Below are 16,091 nucleotides of genomic sequence, written 5' to 3'. Positions count from 1 at the left end.
TTCTCTACATGGGTTCCATAAAATCTTCAGAAATAGAGTTCTTGTGTTCAAAACACACTCCTGGAACTTCACCCTTCCATAATTTACACCAGGTTTCAGGTCCAAGTGCGAAAAGTGAATGCATTGCTTATCTGTCAGTTGAGAGTTTGTGGAATTATGAGGCCAAGACTTCTTTCTTCGTACTTTCAAAATCATTTCCGTTATTCCTGATGGCCATTCCATAATAATGCTGAAGCTGGTCTATTGTTTTATCGCTCAGTCAACTAGTCAGCGGCTTGCCATTTCACAGTCTGGTGGTGCGAAGAGTTTATTTTAATTTTCGGAGGCTTGTACCCATCCACTGTGTTTGTGTGTGTGTGTGTGTGTGTGTGTGTGTGTGTGTGTGCGTGCGTGCGTGCATTGCGTTCCAGTTTCTTTATCTCAGCACACAAAGGTTACCTATCACTATTTTATGTGGGGAAAAAGTGAAGAATATTGCAGGACTTATTTTGTAAAATAGCAAAAATTTTAATTTTTGTCCTGCGAATTCCCCTTAAACCAGCCATGGCATAGGGTGTAGTGTATCCAACACCAGTGTAGGAACCATATAAGAACTAAGGACAGATGTAACATGATTCGCTTTGCATCGTGCGAGTGTATATGTAGGTAAGGGCACTGTGTTTTTGAGGATACTAGAACCAGACTTGTTTAACTCTTCGCGTAGCTCTACAAGTGATAGTGAACACGTGCACCAGAAGGAGTAGGAGCTGCTGACCTGCTCGCGCACGCTGTGCGCCCCCAGGCAGTAGAGCAGCAGCTGCGTGCTGATGGTGGGCACGGCGGCCAGGCACTTCACCAGGGCGTCGCTCTCTGCGCTCTGCCGGCACACACAGCAACCAACCAGCTGACAGCCACTACGTCACAGTACACAGTGAAACACTCAACGAAAACACCAAAAAAATCTGATGGCGCATTCAGAAAGATTCAGAAATAAACAATATTACTCATTCAAGTGTTATATATTCTGTTCTCTGCATGCTTTATTCTAAGCTTTGTGGATTAACACGCGTTTCGAACATCGTCTCATTGTCAGGCCATTATTCAAAATAAACGATGCATTTATATACTTAGTTTAACAAAACAACAGAACCACTTGTATGAATATTAAGAGCTCAGATGGAAACCCAGTTCTAAGCAAAGAAGGGAACGCAGAAAGATGGAAGAGAGGGTCTATACAAGGGCGATGTACTTGAGGACAATATTATGGAAATTGAAGAGGATGTAGATAAAGATGAAATGGTAGATATGATACTGCGTGAACAGTTTGACACAGCACTGAAAGACCTGAGTCAAAACAAGGCCCCGGGAGTAGGCAACATTCCATTAGAACTACTGACGGCCTTGGGAGAGCCTGTCCTGACAAAACTCTACCATCTGGTGAGCAAGATGTATGAGACAGGCGAAATACCCTCATACTTCAAGAAGAATATAATAATTCCATTCCCGAAGTAAGCAGGTGTTGACAGATGTGGAAATTAGTGAACTATGAGTTTAATAACTCACAGCTGCAGAATACTGACGTGAAATCTTTACAGACGAATGGAAAAACTGGTAGAAGCCGACATCGGGGAAGATCAGTTTGGATTCCGTAGAAATGTTGGAACAAGTGAGGCAATACTAACCCTACGACTTATCTTAGAAGATAGATTAAGGAAAGGCAAACCTATTTTTCTAGCATTTGTAGCTCTAGAGAAAGCTTTTGACAGTGTTGACTGGAATACTCTCTTTCAAATTCTGAAGGTGTCAGGGGTAAAATACGGGGAGCGAAAGGCTATTTACAATTTGTGCAGAAACCAGATGGCAGTTATAAGAGTCGAGGGGTATGAAAAGTAAGCAGTGGTTGGGAAGGGAGTGAGACAGGGTTGTAGCCTATCCCCGATGTTATTCAATCTGTATAGTGAGCAAGCAGTAAAAGAAACAAAGGAAATATTTGGAAAAGAAATTAAAATCAACGGAGAAGAAATAAACCCTTGAGGTTTGCCGATGGCACTGTAATTCTGTCAGAGACGGCAAAGGACCTGAAAGAGCAGTTGAACAGCATTGACAGTGTCTTGATAGGAGGATATAAGATGAACATCAACAAAAGCAAAACGAGGATAATGGAATGTAGTCGAATTAAATCGGGTGATGCAGAGGGAATTAGATTAGGAAGTGAGACACTTAAAGTAGTAGATGAGATTTGCTATTTGGGGAACAAAATAACTGATGATGGTCGAAGTAGAGAGGATATAAAATGTAGACTGGCAATGGCAAGAAAGCGTTTCTGAAGAAGAGAAATTTGTTAACATCGAGTATAGATTTAAGTGTCAGGAAGTCATTTCTGAAAGTATTTGTATGGAGTGTAGCCATGTATGGAAGTGAAACATGGACGACAAATAGTTTAGAGAAGAAGAAAATAGAAGCTTTCGAAATGTGGTGCTGCAGAAGAATGCTGAAGATTAGATGGGTAGATCACATAACTAATGAGGAGGTATTGAATAGAATTGGGAAGAAGAGAAATTTGTGGCACAACATGACTAGAAGAAGGGATCGGTTGATAGAACATGTTCTGAGGCATCAAGAGATCACCAATTTAGTATTGGAGGGCAGCGTGGAGGGTAAAAATCGTAGAGGGATACCAAGAGATGAATACACTAAACAGATTTAGAAGGATGTAGGTTGCAGTAGGTACTGGGAGATGAAGAGGCTTGCACAGGATAGAGTAGCATGGAGAGCTACATCAAACCATTCTCAGGACTGAAGACCACGACAACAACAACAACAACATACACTGATGTATTAATATATTAAGATTAACCTACAATTTGCGATGCTGTTTATGCAGTTTCTTGTAGGGTGTTGTTTGTGTTTCACTTTTGCTATTTCTGACGTCATTATTACTCACTGTTTTTGTATGGTCGGGTTCAGGCCTGTGGCATGCGGTCTTGCCTTGTGCGAATTTAAAAAATCCCGCCACCTCTGCCAGTATGACGCTCACTGGCGGCTGTTTTCGTGACCTCGCGCGTGCAGCGGCCAGGGTGGGCGTCTTCTCTTGCGGTGCGTGCTACAATGCGGAGCTATAAATGGGCCGCTTGTTGACGTGCGATCAAATTTTCCTCGTCGTATCGCCGAGGTGTGTAGTGATATTTAGGCGTTGATGTGAAAGATAGTCCATCGCATGGGCATTATAGTGGAGCTGTGTGCTGTGTCTATTCTTCTAAGTAGATGTAGTGTTTTATTTTGTTCAGGCGTTCAGTACCGGTTACTTGAGTTGTGAAACTACCGCAGGCTGTCGTAAACTATCATAAGCAAGCGTATACTGGGTTAGTTTTCTTAGCAGCCTTAGTTAAGATCGTATCCGTCTTACCTGTACGTTAGGTGCGTTGCATACGTATCGTGCGTTATCTCATTTCGGTCGCTTTGTGTGCGTATGCGATCAGTGTTTTAATACATTCTCCTTGGAACCGGAAGCGGTGAACCGTCTAGAAACTGAATGAGGATAGATAAAGGGCCAAGTAACCTATGGAACACTTTTGTTCTGTATAGTTACCTTCCAATCTGTTACTTAAAAATAAAAAGATATTTATAGACAAAGTGAAGTTGTCAGTGTTTAATTCAGGTTTTATTCGACAAGTATTGATTTGTAAAGTGAAAGAAAGGGAAGTTATATGAAAAATAAAAGAAGTGAGAACGATTTATCATATAGAAATAGAAAACGCAACTTCCTAAAAAAAAAAGAAGAAGATAAAATTAAAAAAAGGGGGAAACAGAAACATATCATACATTGCTTCAATATTTCATCAAGATTTTATAAAACATGTTTCTGTTATTCGTAAACAACTTTCGCTCTTGTCAATAAAAACAGGAAACTCTTGCCTTTTATCATGTTGAAAAACATTCGATTCAGCACAAAATAACAAAAATAACTATGTAGATTTTTTATGTTTGTTCTTGAACATTATACTTACATCAAAAATAATTGCTTTGGTTACATAAAGACACAGAAGTTACGGGATCAACTGATTCTTATTACTTATAAAATGCCATTTATATTTTGTGAGGATATAAATACACAATTTACTAACACTAGGCGATGTGCGGTTAAATTTATGTGCAGAACAGACAAACAAGAAAGAGAAGTCGTTGGTTCCTACTTTCTCTCACACACATTCATTCATTTCCCTACCAGTGCTACCAACACTAGCGGTAAACCCACCATTTACTACATCGTTGTCTGCCCCTTAGCTGAGCAGTCAGCGCGTCTGGTCTGACTGTCATGTAGCGGAGCAGCAGATCCAGGATCGAGGGAGAAAGGGGGGGGGGGAGGAGGGGCGGAAATTTTCTCCGCTCGGGGACTGGGTGTTGTGTTGTCCTCATCATCATCAACTCGCAAGTCGCCCATTGTGCCGTCAACTGTAAAGACTTGCAACTCAGTCCCACTTAGGGACTCGCGGCATTAATGTCATACGATCATTTCTTTTGGCTGAGTCATTTAAGTACTGTACCAAAACTACCGAGCCATAGTTTAGGTAGAGCGCAGCTCTACTTTTTGCTCATTTTGTCGAATGTTCGAAATATCGGGCTGTACTCTTACTTTCTGACAGTTGCTATAAGAGTTTGTTTCGTTTGGACCAGTAAGCTGAAGTCTCCGTAGTTTCGAGATCAGTGCAGTGTATGTCTGTTCCTAATGAACCATGAATCACACGGTCTGAAATGCTTAAGACTCAGTTGTGAGTTGTTTTGTAAACGGCACGTGCTTGGTAATCAGGAACGCGTGTTGTGTTTGTCTTTTGAATGAACCGCGAGTAGGTTGATTGAATGATTTGGGCGAAGGGACTAAACAGCGAGGTCATCGGTCCTATCATATTAGGGAAGGACTGGGAAGGAAGTCGGTCGAGCCCTTTCAAAGGAACCATCCCGGCATTTGCCTGAAGCAGTTTTAGGGAAATCATAGAAAACCTAATCAGGATGGCCGCACGCGGGTTTGAACCATCGTCCTCTCGAATGGAAGTCCAGTGTGCTACACACTGCACGACATAGTTCGGTACCACGAGTAGGGACAGTGACTGAAATTTTTCGGTCTCGTGTTTTGGTCCGTTGTGGTTGCGTGTTGCTGTGTTTAGGCTCCACGACTAGTGATATCGGTTTGACCGCTTTCGGAGGTTTCCTGCGTGATGCGCCGTTCCTAACTTAATATTTACGTTTGCCATCTGTCCAAAATATGTGAGGTTCATCCGTCAAAGGTTTCTTCGCGATGATTAGTATTGTCAGTTATACATTGAGACCTGGCTTGTGCATTCATATTAGCATACTCTGTTTCTTTTCTGTAACAGTGACTGCATCATTCGTGTACTGAATTTAGTCATGTGCAACGAAACCTGCTCAGAGTTAGATGCTATGTGATGTGTCTCTGGAAGTAGTACTGTTTTTGAATTGTTTCTCTCGGTTGTCAAGCTGCAATGGGAACTTACTTGTAAATTTGAAAGCGCCGGTTAGCCTGAATCATGTTGTAGTAGCACCAGGTTGGAGATTGTTTCCTGCGGCAGGCACCGACAAGCTGTAGTCAGTGTGGCTTTATAGTAAGTTTCGGTGGCGCTTGTGTTCCTGGTCTGCCGTGTATCGGGAATCGGTTATAGCTCCACTGGGAGTGGTTCACTGTGACGTGTATTCAATTATTAGACATACATGTATAGTTTGTGATTTGGTAACCCAACTACGTCGAAGATCAGTGGCTTATTGTTGTCTGTCTGGTGTCTTGTATTAATTGTTGTGCTGAGATCTTGCAGCTTCTGTGTGAAATGTAATAGCTTGCATATCTTAGCGGTATGATAAGGATAGCGTTTGTCGAGAAAATAAGTTTGCATGTTCTTAGAGAGGACGACCTGGAAGTCTTGCATCTGTATCGTGAGGAATTTCGAGAAACTAAGACTGGAGACACCACTGCAGATTAGATGGCCACTGAATGGCGTCATCGGTAGACATGTGATCTGCGAGAGCAGTGTCCGAAAGACTATTAAATTTTACAGGCTATATTTTATGACCTCGTTGTTCGTCGTTGGACTAAAGTAGGCATGCTTAATTGTCGCCGCCATGTGTTCCTCTATATTTGTCTTGATTCTGTGATTCTGGTATTGTCAGTTGATCAGCGTATGGCTTGAGGACTATCGTTGTGCATTTTGAGTGGTTTTAAGAACCGAGCTCCTTATAGGTGCTAAATGAACATGTTCAATATTTTTCTGTGTTGCTTATTTTACGGACTTGCTCGTATTTAAGTGGAGCCCATGTAGTGCGAAAGGAACAACGGACGGCCGTGCGGTTCTAGGCAATGCTGTCCGGAACCGCGGGACTGCTACGGTCGCAGGTTCGAATCCTGCCTCGGGAATGGCTGTGTGTGATGCCCTTAGGTTAGTTATGTTTAAGTAGTTCTGAGTTCTAGGGGACTGATGACCTAAGATGTTAAGTCCCATAGTGCCCAGAGCCATTTGAACCATTTGAACAACGGACGTGAGGTCATCGCGGTCCACTTCTCAGTGGCCGTCTTACTGTTTCATCTCCAAAGTCCAACACCGATCAATGTTCTTATTCTGTAGTGTTTAATTAGCCTAAGGTTTGCTTATCGTGATAACTACTGTTGTACGGCGTGTTTTACTGCTAGTGAGGTTAGTGCCTGTTTAGTTATAAAGAGGCTACGTCTTCATTTAAAACAAAAGAGCAAGTTTAAGCGACGATTAGCGCTGATCAGCGTAGTCAGTTCGTCAGAAAGGCCTACTGGCATAGTCATGACTTCAAATTCGGTAAAATTAACTAAATGTGAACTCTCTAGTTTAATTCGCTCGTATGTAGTTAGAGCGCTCGCTAATGTTTAATAATGTGTAGTAACTTTTTGTATTTAGACACACAGACAACTGTTAACTCTCTATACTTGACGGAGAATGCTTGTTTCCAAGTTCAATAAACATTAAAGCTAGGATTTTATTAGGGCTTTTTCGATTCAGTTTTGTGGCCGTACTTAACACCTTTCTGGTGTGCTTTTAAATGTCATCGAACAGTGATGTCATTTCGAGTGAGAATTGGTTGCTCATGCAGATCTCTGTTGCGGAGAAAGTGTCTGTTCCGTTTTCCACGAGTCCTGCTCTCTCATCAATCAATGGGGTGTGCGGCGGCGTTGCCACCGACACCGCCCTGATCCAGCCGGCACAAGGCCCGACATCTGGCACTTGGCTTACTCGAGGGACGGCAGAAACTCCATATTGGGGCCTCATCCGGGGAACTGCTGATGAAGGTTAAGAAAAGAGAAAAGTTTTAGAAATTTTTGAAAAATTTGTCTACCCTAAAGGACCTCAGGCGAAAACACCTAGTCTCCATCTTCCCCATCCACAACCCCTGCCTTCTCAGTGTCCTCAACACGTTCTTGGCGACGCATGTCTCCATGTACACACAACGGTGGTGTAGTTAAAATAAGAGAACTTTGCAGATTTGCTTAACATTCCACAAAACTGCTTCGCACTGATATTCCTAGTCACATTCAAATGAAACATACTGCACAAAGAACTTAGGCAGCAGACATTATATTCTTACATGTTTACATTCTTACACTCGAAGATACTTCTAAATTAAGCATTAGTTAAATTACAATGTGGAAGAAATAATAGCGTATGTGAACTTTAAATTGGCAATTATATAACAATGAAAGTTCTATTTTGGAATATACTGAGTGAAGATGGAGAAGATGTTAATCGCGATATGATACCCATTTGCTCGTATTATTTCACTGTGCCAGGACAGCACAACACCCGGTGTTCGACTGTTTCCTTGACTCCAAGTCTCGAGCGGCAAGTTGCAGGGGCAGTTGTAACGGATATTTTTCGTCTTTGGGAACAAATAAACTTTGCAAATATTAAAATTTACTCCGTAAAATAACTGTAGATGTATTTAAGAAGAATAATTGTGATTTCTGTACATTTTTACCAGTTCTAAAAGTACGTTTATCATGTACTCTATATCATTAAGTATGTGACCGTCCAATTGTTTCCTGTATGCTGCCATACTGAACCTCGCATTTCGACTTGCATCTCACCCCGATATCTGAGAATGGCGCTTTATTTTCTTTGGGATAATAGTTTTTTTTACATTTTTTGTTGCAGACGATACCTAGAAATGAAGTAAGAACCACTAACAGAAATCAGTGAGGTGAAGAAAGCCTCTAATTAGCAATAGAGCACGGAAAACTGGGGGCATTAACTGTTTTCGAGATTTCCTGGAGTACAGGATTCCATGTCGGGCATTTATAGCGACAGTTCTGTAAAATAGTACATATCAATCAAACAACACTCAGTAATTGTAATAAAATGTTTTATTTTCTTGTACTTGACAGTAAAATAAGTAACAGAAATGGTGATGATATCAAATTTTCTTTGTCAACTTTCCTCGATCTTTGGGGTGAGATGCCTAGTAGTATATCTTTTGAAAAAGGAGATAACTAAGTGACATAAAAGTTATGATTTTGTTGTATACATCGGTTTTTAATTTGAGGAAATCTTGCCAAACACGTGTGATTAATCTCGCTTTGAAAATCTCTAAATTTCTCGTCATAATTTCGGAGAAAGAAAACTGGCGTTCTACGGATCGGAGCGTGGAATGTCAGATCCCTTAATCGGGCAGGTAGGTTAGAAAATTTAAAAAGGGAAATGGATAGGTTAAAGTTAGATATAGTGGGAATTAGTGAAGTTCGGTGGGAGGAGGAACAAGACTTTTGGTCGGGTGATTACAGGGTTATAAATACAAAATCAAATAGGGGTAATGCAGGAGTAGCTTTAATAATGAATAAAAAAATAGGAGTGCGGGTTAGCTACTACAAACAGCATAGTGAACGCATTATTGTGGCCAAGATAGACACAAAGCCCATGCCTACTACAGTAGTACAAGTTTATATGCCAACTACCTCTGCAGATGATGAAGAAATAGATGAAATGTATGACGAGATAAAAGAAATTATTCAGGTAGTGAAAGGAGACGAAAATTTAATAGTCATGGGTGACTGGAATTCGTCAGTAGGAAAAGGGAGAGAAGGAAACATAGTAGGTGAATATGGATTGGGGGGAAGGAATCAAAGAGGAAGCCGCCTTGTAGAATTTTGCACAGAGCATAACTTAATCATAGCCAACACTTGGTTCAAGAATCATAAAAGAAGGTTGTATACCTGGAAGAATCCTGGAGATACTAGTAGGTATCAGATAGATTATATAATGGTAAGACAGAGATTTAGGAACCAGGTTTTAAATTGTAAGATATTTCCTGGGGCAGATGTGGATTCTGACCACAATCTATTGGTTATGAACTGCAGATTGAAACTGAAGAAACTGCAAAAAGGTGGGAATTTAAGGAGATGGGACCTGGATAAACTGAAAGAACCAGAGGTTGTAGAGAGTTTCAGGGAGAGCATAAGGGAACAATTGACAGGCATGGGGGAAAGAAATACAGTAGAAGAAGAATGGGTAGCTCTGAGGGATGAAGTAGTGAAGGCAGCAGAGGATTAAGTAGGTAAAAAGACGAGGGCTAATAGAAATCCTTGGGTAACAGAAGAAATATTGAATTTAATTGATGAAAGGAGAAAATACAAAAATGCAGTAAATGAAGCAGGCAAAAAGGAATACAGACGTCTCAAAAATGATATCGACAGGAAGTGCAAAATGGCTAAGCAGGGATGGCTAGAGGACAAATGTAAGGATGTAGAGGCTTGTCTCACTAGGGGTAAGATAGATACTGCCTACAGGAAAATTAAAGAGACCTTTGGAGAGAAGAGAACCACTTGTATGAATATCAAGAGCTCAGATGGTAACCCAATTCTAAGCAAAGAAGGGAAGGCAGAAAGGTGGAAGGAGTATATAGAGGGTTTATACAAGGGCGATGTATTTGAGGACAATATTATGGAAATGGAAGAGGATGTAGATGAAGACGAAATGGGAGATAAGGTACTGCGTGAAGAGTTTGACAGAGCACTGAAAGACCTGAGTCGAAACAAGGCCCCGGGAGTAGACAACATTCCATTTGAACTACTGATGGCCTCGGGAGAGCCAGTCATGACAAAACTCTACCATCTGGTGAGCACGATGTATGAGACAGGCGAAATACCCTCAGACTTCAAGAAGAATATAATAATTCCAATCCCAAAGAAAGCAGGTGTTGACAGATGTGAAAATTACCGAACTATCAGTTTAATAAGTCACAGCTGCAAAATACTAACGCGAATTCTTTACAGACGAATGGAAAAACTGGTAGAAGCCGACCTCGGGGAAGATCAGTTTGGATTCCGTAGAAATGTTGGAACACGTGAGGCAATACTGACCTTACGACTTATCTTAGAAGAAAGATTAAGAAAAGGCAAACCTACGTTTCTAGCATTTGTAGACTTAGAGAAAGCTTTTGACAATGTTAACTGGAATACTCTCTTTCAAATTCTGAAGGTGGCAGGGGTAAAATACAGGGAACGAAAGGCTATTTACAGTTTGTACAGAAACCAGATGGCAGTTATAAGAGTCGAGGGGCATGAAAGGGAAGCAGTGGTTGGGAAAGGAGTAAGACAGGGTTGTAGCCTCTCCCCGATGTTATTCAATCTGTATATTGAGCAAGCAGTAAAGGAAACAAAAGAAAAATTCGGAGTAGGTATTAAAATTCATGGAGAAGAAATAAAAACTTTGAGGTTCGCCGATGACATTGTAATTCTGTCAGAGACAGCAAAGGACTTGGAAGAGCAGTTGAACGGAATGGACAGTATCTTGAAAGGAGGATATAAGATGAACATCAACAAAAGCAAAACGAGGATAATGGAATGTAGTCAAATTAAGTCGGGTGATGCTGAGGGAATTAGGTTAGGAAATGAGACACTTAAAGCAGTAAAGGAGTTTTGCTATTTAGGGAGTAAAATTACCGATGATGGTCGAAGTAGAGAGGATATAAAATGTAGACTGGCAATGGCAAGGAAAGCGTTTCTCAAGAAGAGGAATTTGTTAACATCGAGTATAGATTTAAGTGTCAGGAAGTCGTTTCTGAAAGTATTTGTATGGAGTGTAGCCATGTATGGAAGTGAAACATGGACGATAACTAGTTTGGACAAGAAGAGAATAGAAGCTTTCGAAATGTGGTGCTACAGAAGAATGCTGAAGATAAGGTGGGTAGATCACGTAACTAATGAGGAGGTATTGAATAGGATTGGGGAGAAGAGAAGTTTGTGGCACAACTTGACTAGAAGAAGGGATCGGTTGGTAGGACATGTTTTGAGGCATCAAGGGATCACAAATTTAGCATTGGAGGGCAGTGTGGAGGGTAAAAATCGTAGAGGGAGACCAAGAGATGAATACACTAAGCAGATTCAGAAGGATGTAGGTTGCAGTAGATACTGGGAGATGAAGAAGCTTGCACAGGATAGAGTAGCATGGAGAGCTGCATCAAACCAGTCTCAGGACTGAATACAACAACAACAACAACAACAATTTCATGTAGAATCAAAAAGTATGGCATCTTCCCCGACGCTCTATAAGAACGAAACTTGCATAAATAATATTCCGAAATTTTGAAATACTTAGTGCTAAGTAATGCAACACATTTTTTTCTGAATGCAGGTTGGCTTTATTCGGGATTCCAATACACCACATTATTTCCCACGCTTTTGGATAAAAAGCCCTGTTTTTCAACACGGTGTCCTTTCAGCAGGACGGCCTCGCGCCACCTTACTGGGAGGGCTTGTATACGGGCGTGGCACCACTCTACTGCTCGAGGTCGGAGCCAACGTCGTACTGTATCAATAACTTCCCAATCATCCACGTAGTGCTTGCTGCGAAGTGCACCCTTCATTGGGTCAAACAGACTAAAGTCGGTAGGTGCGAGATCCTGGTTGTAGGGCGGATGAGGAAGAACAGTCCAATGAAGTTCTGCGAGCTCCTCTCAGCAGCTCAGACTTGTGTGAGGCCGTGCGTTGTCATGAAGAAGGAGAAGTTCGTTATCATTTTGTGGCAACGTACATGCCAAGTCGTTTCTTTAATTTATTAGGGGTACGTGGGAGATTGGACAGGTTTGCGCTACCTTGTTGCGATGATGAAAGTCGCCTCGCCCCACGATTCACCGTGATCTTATTCACTGCCAGTTTTCCGTAGACATTCTGCAGGCGCCTAAGAATATATGCGAAGCTCTGGTTTTCCGGCAAAAGAAACTCAATGATAGTTCTTTACTTGGAACGCACCTCCGTTACAGATAGAGTTTCGAAAACTACGCACACCGTTGCCACCTACTGGAACTTCCTGAAGCAACAGTGGCTGGAGCAGGAATATTCCACCACGTCCCACAACAATTTCCGCATTTACTGAAATTAGCACAGAAAAAATAGTGTTGCGGTACTTATTGAAGGCTCCTCTTTTGTATCAGATTCTCCGGTAACATCCATTCTTTCCTTTCTCTGCTACCCAGTATCTTAGTTTCCTTTATTTTGAGTGGTTGAGATGTTTCATCTACATGTGTTCCTATCTCTGATTTGTCTAGTTCATTAAACCTGAAGCGATCAATGTAATTTTGTTTCAAAAGGCCAGCCTGTTTGGCCCACATTTAATTTATGGCGACACTTACATTATATGTTTTATATTCCAGTTACAGTGTATGTCTTCACGGATATTTGGTTGGTTAATTATCTTGCTACTTAGAATGGTTCCCAATGAAAGTTTGATGTTACTTTTCTTGAGAAGATCAGCAACTTTCTTGTATATTTTTTGTAAGTATAGGAAGGAACCAAATGAGGGACACTTTTGCTTAACCTCCGATATATGTCTTGTTCTGAATTTCTTAGTCTTTGTCTTCGAATCGTGAGAGTTCATCAGTGTGTGTTACTAGTGTTGCCGCCAATGTCCTCGATAATGCTGAGTTCATTTATTGTATTGTTATCCTGCCGAGCCACTTCTGTCACTCTGTGAAGTATATCTCTCAAGGTAGCATCTTTCGATGCCAGATGGAATGGGTGAATTGTTTGTTAATATACACTACTGGCCATTAAAATTGCTACACCAAGAAGAAATGCAGATGATAAACGGGTATTCATTGGACAAATATATTATACTAAAACTGACATCTTCACGAAATTTGGGTGCATAGATCCTGAGAAATCAGTACCCAGAACAACCACCTCCGGCCGTAATAAAAGCCTTGATACGCCTAGGCATTGAGTCAAACAGAGCTTGGATGCCGTGTACACTTACAGCTGCCCATGCAGCTTCAACACGATACCACAGTTGATCAAGAGTAGTGAATGGCGTATTCTGACGAGGCAGTTGACCAGACGTTTTCAATTGGTGAGAGATGTGGAGAATGTTCTGGCCAGGGCAGCAGTCGAACATTTTCTGTATCCAGAAAGGCCCGTATTGGACCTACAACATGCGGTCGTGCATTATCCTGCTGAAATGTAGGGTTTCACAGGGATCGAATGAAGGGTAGAGCCACGGGTCGTAACACATCTGAAATGCAATGTACACTGTTCAAAGTGCTGTCAATGCGAACAAGAGGTGACCGAGACGTGTAACCAATGGCACCCCACACCATCACGCCGGGTGATACGCCGGTATGGCGATGACGAATACACGCTTCCAATGTGCGTTCACCGCGATGTCGCCAAACACGGATGCGACCATCATGACGCTGTAAACAGAACCTGGATTCATTCGAAATAATGACAGTTTGCCATTCGTGCACCCACTTTCATCGTTGAGTACACCATCGCAGGCGCTCCTGTTTGTGATGCAGCGTCAAGGGTAACCGCAGCCGTGGTCTCCGAGCTGATAGTCCATGTTGCTGCAAACGTTGTCGAACTGCTCGTGCAGATGGTTGTTGTCTTGTAAACGTCCCCAGCTGTTGACACAGGGATCGAGACGTGGTTGCACGATCCGTTACAGCCATGCGGATAAGATGCCTGTCATCTCGACTGCTAGTGATACGAGGCCGTTGGGATCCAGCACGGCGTTCCGTATTATCGTCCTGAACGAACCGATTCCATATTCTGCTAACAGTCATTGGATCTCGTGCAACGCGAGCAGCAATGTCGCGATACGATAAACCACATTCGCGATAGGCTACAATCCGACCTTTATCAAAGCCGGAAACGTGATGGTAAGCATTTCTCCTCCTTACACGAGGCATCACAATAACTTTTCACCAGGCAACGCCGGTCAACTGCTGTTTGTGTATGAGAAATCGGTTGGAAGCTTTCCTCGTATCAGCGCGCTGTAGGTGTCGCCACCGGCGCCAACCTTATATGAATGCTCTGAGAAGCTAATCATTTGCATATCACAGCATCTTCTTCGTGTCGGTTAAATTTCGCGTCTGTAGCACGTCATCTTCGTGGTGTAGCAAATTTAATGGCCAGTAGTGTACATAGCTTAAAATAAGGCTTGCGGTACTGGTACCACGGAGTGTAAGACTTTTGAAAAAGTTATCTTACAGTCACGATATCTATCACTCAGCATGTCCATAGATTTTCTTCAACCACATTACCATTTTAATGATATACATAGCAAACCGGTTAAGGAGTGCGTACATGTTTCCAGTGTGGCAATTGTCCATTCTTAGTTGTCAATGTAAACTCAACTCCTCCAAGAAAAGTTCGCTATAGCGATTCGGTACTTTTAAATTCGTTAGTCCCAGATTCGACGAAAACTAATTCACTTATGACGTGTACTCTGTAAGCACGACGTCAGCCATGTTGGTAAAGGAAACGTAGCCAGTATCGGGTCATTAGTACAGTAACAGCGAAAAAGTGTACGGTCACAGATGCTAAAGGATTCTAAATTGAGCACTTTCAGACACAGAAGTAATGGCCGCAATTCAATATATAGCTTTTTATTGACACAGAGTTTCGAGCTTTTAGCAACAAGTTAAGCTCACAGTAACTCTTCGAAGAGAGAACCTCTGCTACGCAGGTATGCGTTGCAACATAATCAACCGACAGAAATGACCTGAAGGTAACAAATAATGAGGTCCCATTGCTTGAACACGTTGTTAATTACAGAAACGCGTTTTCTGCTTCGAAGTACGTACTCACGTGCAAGTTGGCAGGTGCCTTTTGGTGAATTTTTCTCTATCATCATAAAACACCATTTTCTCACATTCGACTGTACGAAGAACTACAGTCACGGACAGCTCTGTACGTTGCTTCTGGTTTCAGGACACTACAGCTGCCTATGGCATACATTAAATGTGTGTCTGTAAATTCCGATGTGGAGTATCTTTCCCTAAAGACAAGAAGTCATAAGGGGTAAGCAGAAATAAATTCCGCCTTGCACTCAGTGACACTTTTCTGTTGTTTTTCAACTTAGCAATGCCAAAATCAGTGCCGCATATAGCTGTTTGTTATGGGACACAAACAATTTACAAACAATGGCGACACACATACTGCTCATTCATGACCTCTTACCGCCTGCCACTGCTCCCTTGTCTTCAAATACTCTCTTTATAACCTTGTACCGTCTGTATAATTTCAAAACATAGGTTTTGGGACAAGCAACGTAAAATTCCTGAATTTTTAGTGCATTGATGTAGTAGAAGGGTGCTACATATGACGTTCACTTCTATTATCTTCCTCAATACACCAGAGAACTTCAAAGTGGTCTTGCTGCTGAGTTTTACTGTGGAAACGAAGGTTCAGTTAATGTTCACTGTATCCACATACGCCCACTTGATTGGCCCATTGTGTAAACTGGCACATTATTCCGTATGATGCTCTTATCTCGATATAGAGTACACAAATAATACTTTGTTTCGTGATTATTAGCAAAAACAAGATCTATATATTATTGTGTATGTTGTATCTCGCCTATCGTTGTTGTTGTTGTTATGGTCTTCAGTCCAAAGAATGAAGTTACGCAGCTCTCCACGCCGGTCTATTCTGTACGCTTCTCTTCGTCTGTGGTTAACTATTGCAAAGTACACCCACTTTAACCTGCCTAGTGTAGTCAAGCGTTGGTCTACACGTCTTATTAGTGTTACCTCCCACACTACTCTCCATTTCCAAATAAAACACCCTATCACCAGGATTTTTTGTC

General features: G+C 41.8%; 1 protein-coding gene across 1 annotated transcript in view; it reads right to left on the bottom strand.

Annotated features, from left to right (window-relative positions):
- The window catches only part of LOC126188647 (odorant receptor Or2-like), a 49,537-nt gene that overhangs the window by 18,753 nt on the left and 14,693 nt on the right, over window positions 1–16,091 (bottom strand). Inside the window, exon 3 of the mRNA XM_049930249.1 lies at window positions 755–856. Coding sequence (XP_049786206.1) covers window positions 755–856 — 102 coding nt within the window. The remainder of the gene's footprint in view (window positions 1–754; window positions 857–16,091) is intronic.

Source organism: Schistocerca cancellata, chromosome 5 (genome assembly GCF_023864275.1).
Source record: "Schistocerca cancellata isolate TAMUIC-IGC-003103 chromosome 5, iqSchCanc2.1, whole genome shotgun sequence".
In the NCBI taxonomy this organism is placed as follows: Eukaryota; Metazoa; Arthropoda; class Insecta; order Orthoptera; family Acrididae; genus Schistocerca; species Schistocerca cancellata.
The sequence above is the reverse complement of the archived record's forward strand: the minus strand, read 5'-3'. Positions and strand labels throughout refer to the sequence as shown.